This window comes from Schistocerca nitens, chromosome 2 (assembly GCF_023898315.1).
Source record: "Schistocerca nitens isolate TAMUIC-IGC-003100 chromosome 2, iqSchNite1.1, whole genome shotgun sequence".
Taxonomy (NCBI): Eukaryota; Metazoa; Arthropoda; class Insecta; order Orthoptera; family Acrididae; genus Schistocerca; species Schistocerca nitens.
The window spans coordinates 338,682,981-338,699,150 of record NC_064615.1 but is presented as its reverse complement, the minus strand read 5'-3'; the positions used below and the strand labels follow the sequence as shown (position 1 = coordinate 338,699,150).

Here is a 16,170-nt window from a genome sequence, read left to right as displayed (position 1 = left end):
TAAGTTGTAAATTGCAGCGAGTTCTTAAACAATTCTTAATTTCTTGCCATTCTTGGCTTGTAAGGCCTTCAGCCGTGATTTTGGTCGCTTGCCTTAAAATTCTAATTTGGTATTTGTATTTACGCAGTAAGCCTTCAAACCTTATTTACTGCCATTCCTGGCGTCTGATGCCTTCTGCTGCGTTTGTGGCGACTTGCCTTTAATATTTCAATACCTGTAATTTGTAAGTTGCATCGCCCGCATCTCGTGGTCGTGCGGTAGCGTTCTCGCTGCCCACGCCCGGGTTCCCGGATTCGATTCCCGGCGGGGTCAGGGATTTTCTCTGCCTCGTGATGGCTGGGTGTTGTGTGCTGTCCTTAGGTTAGTTAGGTTTAAGTAGTTCTAAGTTCTAGGGGACTTATGACCACAGCAGTTGAGTCCCATAGTGCTCAGAGCCATTTGAACCATTTTGTAAGTTGCATCGAGTTTTAAACAATTGTTAATTTATTGCCATTCCTGGCGTGTAAGGCCTTCTGTCCAGATCAAGGTAGCTTGCTTTTAAAACATCAACTCCTATATCTGTATTTAATGGTGATTTGCTAAATTGTAAATCACTGAAAACACTATTTTTTCACAGTTGTTAATTCCTTCGTTAATAACGTGTGGTGTTTTTTTATTTATTGTTGAGTCTGGAATCATTGGTTTAAAATAAAGTGTGTGTAGCTGTAAAAGGCAACCAATAGTAACTGATTACGGCCGCCTCCACAATCGTAGCCGAATCCTGCCATCCCTTGACTACCAGTTTTCAGTGCGTTTTTCAGATGAATCATGTTCTATGCTTCCTCGGACACATGGTCGTTGGCGTGTGCGACCCTACAATAATTGTCGGAAGGATATACGCAGGAGGAGGGAGCGTTACAGTCTGGTGAATGTTTCCGTGACACTCCCTGGGTGATCTCTTCGTTCTGGAAGGCATAATGGATCATCAAAAGTGTGCATCTATACTTGGGGACCATTTGCATTCCTAAATGAAGTTTGTTTTTCCTCAGCACTATGGCATCTACCAGCAGAACGGTGTAAATTGTCGGATAGCTAGCAGTGTACATGAGTGGTTCGAAGAGCAACGGGATCAGTTTACCGCACTCCCCTGGCCACCAAACTCTCTGAATTTCAACGCTATCGAGAGTCTGTGGGACCATTTCGCTAGGGCTGTTCGCGCCATGTATCATTAGACCAGAAATATAGCGCATCTGGCCACGGTGCTGGGGTCGGCATTGCTCCACATCTGTGTCGGCACCTTCCAGAACCTCGCTCACTCTCTGCTAGCACGTCCGCGCTAGAAAACATGGTCATTCAGGCTTTTGACAGGTGGTCACATTACTGCGACTGGACCATGTATCCTGTGTCGTAATGGGCAAAGTGGCCAATATTAACTTCTAGATTGGAGATTTTAAAAGAAAATAAATGAAAGAGTGAAAGTTTTTGCTTGCTATGATAGAATACAAGCGAGACGAGGCCAGTGTGAGAGGGACGCGGGCAGTGCCGGAAGCGGCAGCTCACCTCATCTGCCACATGACGACCGGGTCTTGGCGCAGGTCGGACATGTCCAACTGGCGGCCCTTCTCGCGCACCAGCGGGTGCTTCCGCACCATCAGCCAGCCGATGTGCGAGAAGAAGAAGCCGCGCCGCGAGTTGTGCGGGTCCGCGTCCGTGTCCGTGAACTTGTGGTGCACCCGGTGGTCGCGCACCCACTCGTAGATGTGGTTCTGAAACACAAGTACTAATGGTAGCCAGAAATTTCCGCACACAAGGTCTACAAAAAAACTTACGGCAGGTCTTGTCATGGGGGAAGCCTCGTCAGAGAGGTCCACCGCATGAGCGCCTAGGGAAGTGGTTCCAATGATGGTATCCCGTTGCCTTCCACTGACGATGATGAAATGATAATGAGGACAACACAACACCCAGTCCCTGAGCGGAGAAAATGTCCGACCCAGCCGGGAATCAAACCCGGGCCCCTTGGCGTGACAGAGCGCCACGCTGACGACTCAGCTATCGGGGGGGACAACGTCTACAGGATGGTGTCAAAATATAAAATGATGGTTACCTGATACTGTCAAATGTATTGGAGATGATCTCAGAATCTAAAAACGTTTGCTCTTCTTATTACAGAAGTTGATTCGTCCTGATCGCACAAACATACCAAATGCATACTAATTTCAGCGAAATTGCCGTAGGCGGTTCAGTAGTAACAGAGAAAGTTTGAAGGTGTGATTCACGATTGACACGGTCTACTCACATTAACGTGAGTACCTCCAATGTTGGACATCAGCGTGCAATAACCACTCACAGATGGCAGATGGCAGCACTCGGAGTGGACGGTACATAAAGCGTGCCGCGGCGGTTGAAGTATATTGAAAATGGCAAATTGACGGTATCCAAAACCGGCGCCGCCGAGGTAACTGTGTTGCATCACGGGGCCATAATTGACAGAGGTGAACGGCGACTGTGGAGAGGTGTACGGGTGAATAGACATGTAGCTGTTGAGCAACTGACCGTCCAGATGAACCAAGGGCCCACCAACTGTGTTCCTCAGCGACCGTACAGTGAACCATGAAGCGTATGGGCCTCCACAGCAGGCGCCTGGTTGGTGTACCCATGCTGACTGCTGTTAATCGGCGACGAAAGGTGCAATTTGTACGCGAACAGCGGAATTGGACGTCGACGGATGGGCGACAGGTGGCTTTTTCAGATGAATCACGTTTTAAGCTCCATCGGACAGATCACTCGTATAGAAAAAAATTTTACAGGGCAGATCCATTTCGGCGACTTTTCACATTAATTGGACACAACTTATAGAGAGGCCATGCGAACAGTGCACAGTAGTTACAAATAAAATGCGTAATACGTGTGTACAATCTTTTCATGTTGTTTCCTTGTTGACATCCGACTGGAAACTGTATCAGATGTCAACAAGGACAAATGGTTCAAAATGGTTCAAATGGCTCTGAGCACTATGGGACTTAACATCTGAGGTCATCAGTCCCCTAGAACATAGAACTACTTAAACCTAACTAACCTAAGGACATCACATACATCCATGCCCGAGGCAGGATTCGAACATGCGGCCGTAGCAGTCGCGCGGTTCCAGACTGAAGCGCTTAGAACCGCTCGTTCACCACGACAGGCTCAACAAGGACACAACCTGAAAACATTTTATGCATGTTTTATCTCTGCAAAGCTATTCTCTTATTGTATGATGAGAAACGGTACTGTGTAATGCCATCTCTATAAGCTGTGTCCAATTAATGTCAACAGTCGACGAAAAAAAATTGTTATACAAATGATCAGAAGATGGCGATTTAATTTCGCTCAAACTAGTAATCTTTGTGCATTTACGTGCAACCTGGGAGAATAAACTTCTCTAATAACAACAAATAATGTGTTTAAAATATAAAATGTACACATTTTATGTTTGGTTCCAATATTGCTTCTCTTTGATGTCGCTTCAACATGTTACTGTTTAATTATTCCATACGTTTCAAATTTGGCTTACGAGAGTGCAATCTGTCGCATCCCATAAAATCAATTTGGCCAGCTAAACTACGTCAAACAATAGCCAGCGACGCTAATAACCAGACCATGGAGGTGATAACGGACAAGATGATGGGACACCCTGTTTATGACATATAAATAAAAACGAGAGTTATCACATGCACAAAGACCCACGTTAAAAAAAAACGATAGAAATAAAAAAGAGCAAATAAGAAACTCCATATTATGCTGAAAACTTGGATATTTGTGGTAAGTTCTATGGGACCAAACTGCTGAGGTCATTGGTCCCTAGGCTTACACACTACTTAAACTAACTTACGCCAAGGACAACACACACACCCATGCCCGAGGTAGGACTCAAAAACTGATTGCGCGAACCGTGGCAAGATGCCGTAAACCACGCGGCTACCCCCCTCGGCACGCTCAAAATTCCGCGGTAAAGGATAAGAAATAAACAAATTACATTTAAACCAATTAATTGAATAAAAATCTTCATCAGAGTCATTTCCATAAATATTTGAAAACACCAGACAGGATCGGAACCTACAGTCTTCTGCATGTCAGGAATGTATCTTAAGCACTGCCACTCACTATAAAACTGTTATTCTTAAGGCTCTTGGGTATCACGTGAAATTCCTTTTGTCGATTAGGCGCAAAGGAAGGCCCACTTTTATGAATGGCTCCAGGGAGGTCTGGCATCCTAACCTGCACCAGCGTACAGGGGATTTAAAAAAGTAGATCTCACCCCCAGGGGACATACCTTGAAACTTCTACTCCGCAGCTGATAGTTACTGCATGAAACTGGTAAAATTTAGACCCATCGACAAAATCTAGGTAAACTGAAGTATCTACGCCAGTCTCGGTCTTTCACACCATCTTCAAGAACAAAAACATTAATACAGTGTTTGTATGTCCACATTATGATTTCCTGACTCGATAAACATGAAGCAGCTGTCGGTTTGTTTATACATTGTGAGTGTAATATGTATCTCATTATGTTACACAATGGAGGAATCTTGGTAATAACATTACTTTATGGCGATATAGTCCGACTCCAGACTTGGGCTCGTTGATTGTAATTACTTTCAAAAGATTAATTTCAAAGATATGTTTCATTCTTGCAGTGAACGAATTTTAAATTATTATGCAGATATTGTCTTCAGCGGATGAATTATGATCATAGTAAGCAGCCGTCGATTCGTGCAAGAAATGATGGCTGGCGCATGGAATAAAATATCTTACTACATCATGAAAAACTGATTGGCATCGCACGCCGTAGCTATGTGGCTACATTTTCACAATTTAGTATCAAACTTGTTAGCGTCATGAATGAGAATCTAGGAAAACAACATTCATCGACTAGCTCTGAAAAAACATAGATCACATAGAATAAAGATAACCTGACCTCATGGGAAATATCGGAAAGGAAGCAGTAAACATTTCTGTAGAAATGAGTTGCAGATAACTTATCGGAGTTACGTAATTCCGAGCAAAGGCAGAGGCAGTTGAAGGTTTTTTTTTCTAAAGAAAAAATATAGGACATATTCTTCGTTCGGACAGTCGTTGTTGTTGTTGTGGTCTTCAGTCCTGAGACTAGTTTGATGCAGCTCTCCATGTTACTCTATCCTGTGCAAGCTTCTTCATCTTACATCATTCTGAATCTGCTTAGTGTATTCATCTCTTGGTCTCCGTCTACGATTTTTACCATCCACGCTGCCCTCCAGTACTAAATTGGTGATCACTTGATGCCTCAGAACATGTCCTCCCAACCGATCCCTTCCTCTAGCCAAGTTGTGCCACAGACTCCTCTTCTCCCGAATTCTGTTCAATACCTCCTAATTAGTTATGTGATCTACCCATCTAACTTCAACATTCTTCTGTAGCACCACATTTAGAAAGCTTCTATTCTCTTCTTGCCTAAACCATTTATCTTCCACGTTTCACTTCCATACATGGCTACACTCCATACAAATACTTTCAGAAACGACTTCCTGACACTTAAATCTATACTCGATGTTAACAAATTTCTCTTCTTCAGAAACGCTTTCCTTGCCATTGCCAGTCTACATTTTATATCCTCTCTACTTCGACTATCATCAGTTATTTTGCTCCCCAAATAGCAAAACTCCTTTACTACTTTAAGTGTCTCATTTCCTAATCTAATTCCCTCAGCATCACCCGACTTAATTCGACTACATTCCATTATCCTCGTTTTGCTTTTGTTGATGTTCATCTTATATCCTCCTTTCACGACAGTATCCATTCCGTTCAACTGCTCTTCAAGGTCCTTTGCTGTCTCTGACAGAATTACAATGTCATCGGCGAACCTCAAAGTTTTTATTTCTTCTCCTTGGATTTTAATACCTACTCCGAACTTTTCTCTTGTTTCCTGTACTGCTTGCGCAATATACAGATTTAGTAGCATCGGGGAGAGGCTACAACCCTGTCTCACTCCCTTCGCAACCACTGCATCCCTTTCATGTCCCTCGACTCTTATAACTGCCATCTGCTTTCTGTACAAATTGTAAATAGCCTTTCGCTCACTGTATTTTACCCCCGCCAGCTTCAGAATTTGAAAGAGAGTATTCCAGTCAACATTGTCAAAAGCTTTCTCTAAGTCCACAAATGTTAGAAACGTAGGTTTGCATTTCCTTAATCTTTCTTCTAAGATAAGTCGTAGGGTCAGTATTGCCTCACGTATTCCAACATTTCTACGGAATCCAAACTGATCTTCCCCGAGGTCGGTTTCTACCAGTTTTTCCATTCGTCTGTAAAGAATTCGCGTTGGTATTTTGCTGCTGTGACTTATTAAACTGATAGTTCTGTAATTTTCACATCTGTCAACACCAGCTTTCTTTGGGATTGGAATTATTATATTCTTCTTGAAGTCTGAGGGTATTTCGACTGTCTCATACATCTTGCTCACCAGATGGTAGTTTTGTCAGGACTGGCTCTCTCAAGGCTGTAAATAGTTCTAATGGAATGTTGTCTACTCCCGGGGCCTTGTTTCGACTTAGGTTTTTCAGTGCTGTCAAACTCTTCACGCAGTATCATATCTCCCATTTAACCTTCATCTACCTCCTCTTCCATTTCCTTAATATTGTCCTCAAGAACATCGCCCCTGTATAGACCCTCTATATACTCCTTCCACCTTTCTGCTTTCCCTTCTTTGCTGAGAACTGGGTTTCCATCCGAGCTCTTCATATTCATGCAAGTGGTTCTCTTTTCTTCAAAGGTCTCTTTAATTTTCCTGTAGGCAGTATCTATCTTACCCTTGTGAAATAAGCCTCTACATCCTTACATTTGTCCTCTAGCCACCCCTGCTTAGCCATTTTGCACTTCCTGTCGATCTCATTTTTGAGACGTTTGTATTCCTTTCTGCCTCCTTCACTTACTGCATTTTTGTATTTTCTCCTTTCATCAGTTAAATTTAGTATCTCTTCTCTTACCCAAGGATTTCTACTAGCCCTCGTCTTTTTACCTACTTGATCCTCTGCTGCCTTCACTATTTCATTCCTCAAAGTTACCCATTCTACTTCTACTGTATTTCTTTCCCCCATTCCTGTCAATTGTTCCCTTATGCTCTCCCTGAAACTCTGTACAACCTCTAGTTCTTTCAGTTTATCCAGGTCCCATCTCCTTAAATTCCCACCTTTTTGCAGTTACTTCAGTTTTAATCTACAGTTCATAACCAATAGATTGTGGTCAGAGTCCACATCTGCCCCTGGAAATGTCTTACAATTTAAAATCTAGTTTGTAAATCTCTGTCTTACCATTACATAAACTATCTGAAACCGTCTAGCTACAGCACGAAAATCACCTAATGTGACACAAAGCTCGTGCTCTACAGAGAAAAGAGTTCTAGTCTAGAGCTGTACATTGAATGTAACGACCTCTTCGCCTACCAAGCGACAAGCTAACGATCATTATGGCCATTAGGAACAGATTTGTTGTCAGAACGGAAGGAACAGAAAAATTCCAGCTGGAGAAGATAAATGAGACGACGGTGCAAGGGGCTTCCGGAATAATTGTGAATTATGCTTACCGAAAATTATGCTCTACTTATATCTCAGATAAGCTACAGTAATGAAATAACTTCATATACTGTATCGTGCTCGTTGTGAGTGATACATTTCATTCCATTACTTAAGTGGAATCCAGAATTCCGTTAAAATGACTGAGAGCTATACTGAAAACACATAAACTAATAACTGGGAACAATATATTTCAACAACTGAAAGTTAAGAAAAATCTTTAAAAGACCAATGCCATTCACTGCAAGTAAGCTGTTCCAAACCGTTTGAAATAACCTTCAAAGTGTACAAAAGGCAAAAAAGCATAAATAATTCACTAAAGGTTCCATGCTTGAAAAAGTTTGAGGATTGCGCCATTTCATTTCTTTTATGAAGCTAGTTCTGAGAAATAACACTTAATTCGACGTTTCAGTGCAATGAACATGAAGGAAGCATTAGATTAACAGATAGATTGAGAGGGTATCAGGCGTTTAATATTCTCTTTTGTGTTCTTTAAAATTGGGGAAATATTACTTTTTAATGAATCTGGTTAGAATTCTACTAAAGGAGCTAAGTGACAGGTTTCAAGATATTTAATTCTCGAGACAAAGTAAATAAGAACTATTGAATACACAAATGAGTAGGTGGCAATTGTATTTCTTCATCTCGTACCACTGTGACCTCTTGATTGGCAACGTAGTATTTCTAGTTCATAAGCTCTTTTCTTCATTTATCGACACAAGATCAAACAAAAAATCTGACTTTTCTCGGTTATCACTCCAACAGAGCATAAACAGATGGTGGGCGCAGGGAACTTAGAATATTGCGCTTTCTCAAAATTCGTAGAAACACAGCTCAAACGTTGTATAAAATTAAATAAAAAACCTCATGTAAATGACGGAAATGTCATATTTCCACTGAGAAACTGTTTGAATTTTGAAGTCCAAATTGCAAAACGTTCTTCAGCAAAAGAAAAATAGTGATGCGAACCTTGGAACCGAAAAATAACTGACAATAATTACTTTAAGCTAGGGATCGTTTCGTGTGTAATATTAACTGTCTTTTCGAACACGATCCGATGCAAGTACAACGTTACTGACGGGCAATTAAGAAACCCAGTATATGAATATCTGTAGCTCACATATCAAGACACAAAGTTAGTGAATACGATTCAGTCAGTTCATTAAAGTCTTTAGTTCTGTCGACTGCGAGATGATCTCATAACTACAAATGATACTAATTAGTGCAAAGTTGTAGAAAAGACTACCACGGAGAGGCATAGACGAAAGAGCTTGACGGAAATGTCATATTTCCACTGAGAAACTTCATGAATTTTGAAGTCCAAATGGCAAAAGGTTCTTCAGCAAGCCAGAAATAGTGGCCGCAAACCTTTGTACCTGAGACTAACTGAAAATAATAAGCCCTTGACCTAATGTTACAGAATCACTTTATATATCGGAGGATGATCGTTACAAACATGAAGTACCTCTTCAGAGACTGAAAAATCATGTTTTGTTAAAAAAGCCGGAGAAATTATCGGATTAATGGCACACATCACGGTTTAACATGTATTATCTACAAGACAAAAGACAGTTATACAATGAAAAATTGGGAAATGCTAGTTTGTCTTAAGAGCGTGAATTGGAACTTTGTAGCTTATCACCTGACATATCCACAAAGCAATGAAGGTAAATTTTTGAATGGGAAATACTATCAAAGATTGTTGATAGAGGTAATAAATATAGCCTACACAACAAACGATTTTTGGTTTAGAATTAATACAGAAAACACAAAAACAGTAAAGAAAAAAAGAAAAGGGAGTAGCGATGGTACCAGTCTTATAACTAAACTGGGTACCTGACGGCTAAGGAACAATTGGCGAGTCCTTTGTGGTAACCAGACTGTATTAAATTCCAAACCTATCTTCGACGTCTTCTGAAATGAGATGCTGTTAATGGTGATTTGTTAGTCGGCCGGTGAAGAGTGGTACCCGTAGTTATTTGAGAGATGTGTCGTTTACGTCTTGGTACCTAACTCTTCCCTTCTCCATTTCCTCATCTACATCACCTACAAAAACATAGAGATTCATTGTGTAGAAGCACTCTCCACAGTGATACATTACGTATGGTTGATACGAAAATCGCCAGTGTCCAATATGCAGCAGAGTATGAGCAACACCAAAAGTACTGTACAAAAATCAAGTAAAGCGTATTTTCACGACGCACAAGTCATATGATAATTTCCATTATCGCCTCGCGCGTTATAGGATATCTACTCAACGAACAGCAATAAAAATTGTAATTGCTTATCATTTTTTATTTCGTTGAGCATACTACCTGATTCCCCGATCCCCTGAACTTTTAAGTGTAACTACGCCAAAAAAATGTAAGTATATGTATATGTAGATCACCATTGTAGGTGCAGTTAGAAAATTGCTTTAATTTTCTGCAGCGTATCTCATTACTTATGGACACAGTTATATATGAATAAATGAATCGTCTGTTCCATTGAATATCTGCAAATCAATTAATGCAGTGCACACACTTCCAGCCTCACATTACAGACGGTCCAGTCAACGAAGACCATAAAAGGTCGAATAGGTGAAAAAATGCATGTAGTCGCAAATTTTTGTATGCTGGAAGGAGGGAATGTCATGAACAAAATAGTAAATTTTCTGAGCGATAATGTGTAAGTGTGGATGGGTGGGCGTTTAAAAGTCACTTTTTAAAGTTTTTCATGAATACCTCGTAATTATTCGCAGTACAAAATTAAACTACATTCAGTTTTCTGCAAAAAGGTTCCTATTAGACAAGTCTTTCAAATCCCTTTATAGGTATTTTTCAACTGAGTATTATGCCCTATTTTTAAAATATATATATATATATATATATATATATATATATATATATATATATATATATATATCTAAGACTACCTTAAATTTATTTAGAGTGATATTTTCAATGTTGTTCACTGTTTCAATTCAACCTATTATAGCACTTTTAAGGCTTATATTTGACTCACCCTCTAGGAAATGGTACATCATTCTTTGCAGTTTTAACACAATTTGTAGAAAATAAACACAACTCCGTCCCCCCTCCCAAGGAGGGACTGTGCACTGCTTCGCCAGTGGTTCATAAGGCACGCTCTGGAAGGGTCGCTGTAACTTCTTGAAATACTCTGATCTCTCCCTCCAGCCCGTGACACCCACGGAAAACAATTTATAGCTGTGGTACATAATTTAATATTTGTTCTTAACCCACTTGAGTCAACAATAAACATTAAGTTTATACCATAAAAGATAGTGTTTTTAATAATCAAAAATGGCTCTGAGCACTATGGGACTCAACTGCTGAGGTCATTAGTCCCCTAGAACTTAGAACTAGTTAAACCTAACTAACCTAACGACATCACAAACATCCATGCCCGAGGCAGGATTCGAACCTGCGACCGTAGCGGTCTTGCGGTTCCAGACTGCAGCGCCTTTAACCGCACGGCCACTTCGGCCGGCTGTTTTTAATAATCCACGATTTTTCTATCCCTTGCAACACAGGACACATCAGACCTAGAGAAAAAGGAAATTTAATGTACATTTTTAAACATGGCTGTTTCTCAGCAACTGTATATTAGTTTCAGTATAATATTATACAGCCAACCGGTTGCAGATAACTGTTTGGTTCACTGACCTAGATTTCGACACCACTACGGATATCTTCATCAGAATGAAGTTTTGAGGAACCATAAAATTACACTGCAAGAAAGCAATGGTCAGAATTAAGAGCAGATAAGCTCAAGTCAAAAAATAAAATAAAACACGTTCCGGCCTTTGGCACATGTGCCTAGCTAGGAACAACATCAGACTTATGTTCCCAGCTCGGCGCACGTGGTCGAGCGGGACCTCGCAGACGAGTACGGCTGCCTTTACGTTTCCATGCCGTCCAGCATCGTACCATTGTCACACCCGAGTGCCCCGCCGGTCGGTCAAATGGAGACCAACAATAAAGTCGCTTTCATACTCTATCAGGTGCTGATAACGCTGTCTGACAAGAGAACGCGGCATCTGCTCCTCCTCCACAGTGGTTACTCAACGTCTGATGCTGTTCCCACCCCTCTATCAGGCCTGGTAACAACGCTAAAAACGAACTACACTAACGCTCGCTGTGCGTGCTCATGACCATTCTACCTACCACAGAGAACTGCACCTTCAATCATTCATATACCCGCCGATGACGTATCCGTGTACGAAGTTACGTTGACATTCTACCACGCCTTCTGGGTGCGTCACCTTCTTCGTCATGCATTGTACCTTCCAGATGTTATGGGGTGTAGAGGTTGTCGTTAGACATGCATGATAGGAGCCTATCGATTAATGCCATTGGCTAAACTTTAGGTGACTAATACGCCTACATTTCACTGTTTACGTTATCTGCAGTCTATGGAGTAAGTAATCTTTTCTTGATGCCAGCACAACGTCAAAATGATGTTTTGAATGGCTGTGTTGGAGGCAGTAAGAGCTCTGTTCAAGTGTGTAAATTCCTAAGGGATCAAACTGCTGAGGTCATCGGTCCCAAGACACACATTTTATCATTTATTTTCTTTGGGCCTTTGTCCCACGTCAGTACGGGGTCGGCCTTGTTACTATGGATTTGGCGAAGTTAGTGTCAGAGGGTGGCAGGGTGCCCTTCCTGTCACCACGCTGCACCCTCCGGGATGGAATTAGTGTACCCCAGCTGTCTGCGTCTAGTGTAAGCCAAGAAATAGTGCGAACGTTTTTCAAATGTCTGCGAGTCATGTAACTGAGACAGAACGTGGGGACCAGCCCAGTATTCACCTAGTGGGCTGTGGAAAACGGCCTAAAAATCACATCCATGCTGGCCGGTACTCCGGTCCTCATCGTTAATCCGCTGGGCGGATTCGATCCGGGACCGCCGCGCCTATCCAAGTCCAGGAAGCAGCGCATTAGCGCCCTTTTTTTTTCAATAGGAAGATCACTCTGTTAAAAGAAACATGTAGATCATTTCATCGTATAGTATGTGCATTACATATTGAGTGGTGAGAGAAGCGTGAGGTTCATCATCAGCTGTCAAATGTGCACACCGACTGCACCCGGCACATCCCAACTGCGTGGGGGGTCAAGGAAGACTGCCTGAAGATAATTGGCAAAGGTTTTCCGATAGTGTGACCATCTATGAACCTCATTGTGGGCTTGCTGCAAGAAATACCAAAAGTCAAGTCGCGACTTGGCAGCATCCCCATAGAGGTACGCGATCGTCCAACCTTTGATCCAGATGATCGACTGTGATTTAGTCGCCGGAAAGTAGTCACTCTCCGGATGTAAGAAGGAAGCAGGGGTAATATGTTGCGGGGTCACACGGAGGTAGCAAGCCACCATCTTTCTTCCTAGGAGCCAGTCGTCCTCTACCGCGATACAAGTTAACCGGTGATGGTCGTCATCCACTTGGTGACATTTCGGGCATGGTGGAGTGTCCACTAGTCCAATTGCATGGAGCCGTTGGCTGGTGTTGAACTTGCCACAGGTGACAGAGAACCACAGTGCCCGAACGAAGGTAGGAAGGAATGTTTGGTGCACATGTCTCCAAATCTTCGGCCAATGCAACCTGGGGTGTTTGAGTTCAATGACATTACGACTTATTCGTCGTAGCAGCCAAACATAAAAATCCTTCGCGCATGGCGGTCTCGTGCGCGGAAGCTCGTCTCTGATATAACTAAGTTCCACGATAAATGTTGAGACATGCGCAAAATGTGGCGTAATGTTGCCCACCGCCACCGGAGGTGTGAGGGACGCTGGAACCAGGAGATCCAGTACGCGGGATGTAAGGGAATCACGTCCGCTACGCCATTGCTGGTACATCGTGGCTAGAAGGAGCGCCGTCGCTCGGCAGTGAACATTCGTAAGTCCGAGTCCCCCCTTGTCCACAGGGAGAGTGAGCGTTTCGTATCGCACCTTGAGGGGCGATCCAATCATCACAAAATAGCCTAGTGCTGATTGAAGTCGACGTCCGAGCGTGAGTGGTAGAGGCAGGATCTGCGAAATATGCACCATTCGAGAAACCACATAAGTGTTCAGGTACTCGACTCGCTGCAAAGGATCAAGGCGCCGTAGCAGATGTTGTCGGACCATGGTACGTGTTGTCTGTAAAATACGTCGGTAGTTAACTGCCGCAGTATGTTTTACAGATGAGGTAAAGTCTATGCCGAGATAGCGGAATCGTTGCACATAAGGAAACGGACTGATTTCTTCCGGCGTAAGGCCCCTTCCAACCGGCATTGCCACCGATTTGTTCATGTTCACTGCACTACCCGCCGTCACACTATGGTCCAACAACAGTTCAAGGACCGTCTTCACCTCTTCCTCAGAACGAACGAGCAGCAGGAGGTCGTCCGCATAGGCACGACACTTGAAGGTGTAGCCCCGTAGTTCCATCCCAGAAAGAGAATTGGTGAGCCTCCCAATTAATGGTTCCAACGCTATCGCGAACAGCAGCATCGAAAGAGGGCAGCCCTGGCGAATGGATCGTCGAATTTGAATAGGCCCTGCTAGACGCCCATTAATCTGTACCAAGGATTGTGCGCCCCCATAAAACCTTCTAATGAGACCAGTAAAACGGTCTGGAAAATCCATTTGTTCCAGTACAGCATACAGATAGTTGTGGCGCACCTTATCAAAAACACTGTCAAAATCAACCGCCACCATCGCCGCTTTAAGCCGGCACTCCTCCGCCAGCGCTATCACATCACGGCATTCGCCAGTAGCTGATTGCACATTCACCGATCCACCCGGTGTCGTCTGTTCTGGAGAGAGAACGCTACGAATTAACAACGACATCGGGACGCTAGCAACCGTGCAAAGATCTTATAGTCGGCATTAAGCAGGGTGATGGGGCGATAATGTGTGACCGTAATTCCTGGCTTCGGTTTATGTACTGGCACCAGGAGGCCTTCCATAAAAGCCGGTGGAATAGACGCATCGGAATTTAACATCTCGTTGTACATTTCCGTCCATCGCGGTGCCATTTCGTTGCGAAATTCTCGATAGAATTCAGCAGGAAGCCCATCAATGCCTGGGGACCGATTCAATGCACCTTGTGCGATCGCATCATGTACTTCCTCACAGCTAATGGCTTCCAGTAAGGTTCCCGCGGCTTCCACCGTCAGTCTACGGGAGACGGACGTGCCTATACGGTCGAGGTCATCGACAGAGGCTGCTTTTTCCCGATAGATGTGTTGGGAATGGTCGACGAATGCAGAGACAATGTCCGCTCGACGCGTCACTCTTCGGTCTTCGCGGGTAATTAATTCCCGTACCAAAACGCGTCGTCGGTGCTTTCGTTCATTCACGACGTGGTGCATGGAAGGAATCTCGTGCCTTATCGTATCGTGACATCTGGCGTGCACCATGGTTCCCTGAAGATGTTTCCGAGCTAAAGCCACCAGTTTCGCTGTTATCCTTTTGCGTTCGATCCAAATGTCCTGCCCCGGCAGACCATCATCCAGGTCGCGCAGTGCTGCAAAACACAAGTCGGTGGTACGGCGGCGCCATTCTGCCATCTCCCTGCTATATGAGATGAACGTACGGCGAAGCCCCGGTTTAGCACAAGTCAGCCACCAATCAAGCATCGTCGCATACCTTCCAACCCTTCGCTCGCACATCGTCCATGTCTCAAGGATCCGTTGACGGCATTCAGGATCATGTAGATGTTGAATGTTTAGTTTCCACGGGGCCTTACTGTTCCACACCTCTCTACGGGGAAGAAGCACCGTACAGATGTAAGCGCTGTGATCGGAAAATGCCAATGGCCAGCGTTCCGCGTCCTGGACATCATTTGCATGAGCCCGTGAGATATAAATGCGATCTAATCTGCTCGCCGAATGACTTGTCATATAGGTGTATCCCGGTGCAGCTCCATGTCGTAATTCCCAGGTGTCACTAAGTACAAGGTCGTTGACAACAATTCGCAACTCCTGGCTGATGTTTGCTTGCGGCCATTGGTCTTCCTGGCTGAGAACACAGTTGAAATCTCCACCAATTATTACACATTCATAACGTCCATGGAATAGTGGAGCAATGTCTTCTGCATAAAATCGCGCCCTTTCCCGCCGCCGATTGTTTCCCGACGGTGCATAAAAATTGATGATGCGTGTCCCAAACGTCGTGAAAGCCATTCCCCTGGCCGACGGAAGATAACACACGTTTTCCACTGGGAAGCCATCTTGCACGTAAACTGCCACCCCACTCCCATTGTGATCTCCATGTGACGAATAGGCTCGGTAGCCTGCGATGTATGGGAGTGCAGATATGTGGACTTCCTCCAGCAAAGCAATATCCACATCAAATGCCCAAATCGTTTCCTTCAGAAGGTGTATTTTGGCCGGTGAACGCACGTCATTGATACTTAATGTCGCAATACGGTTCGCATGGCGTTGAATCCCACTCTGTCGAGGCGCAACAACATCTCCCTGCATCGGCGCTGGGGGCTGAGTTAGAAGTTCTCTCGCCCCTCTCCCTTCACCTTCAGCAATTATTAGGCCGTCTTCGTGAGTGCCGGCTGCCTCTGTATGACGTCCGGCACCTCCTCAATATCGTCATACCACATCTTTTCAGGCT

The 16,170-nt window shown here is 43.7% G+C and overlaps 1 protein-coding gene across 1 annotated transcript in view; it reads right to left on the bottom strand.

Annotated features, from left to right (window-relative positions):
• Window positions 1–16,170, bottom strand: part of LOC126235017 (acyl-CoA Delta-9 desaturase-like) — a 72,606-nt gene that overhangs the window by 23,165 nt on the left and 33,271 nt on the right. Inside the window, exon 3 of the mRNA XM_049943752.1 lies at window positions 1,540–1,745. Within this exon, the coding sequence (XP_049799709.1) occupies window positions 1,540–1,745 (206 nt within the window). The remainder of the gene's footprint in view (window positions 1–1,539; window positions 1,746–16,170) is intronic.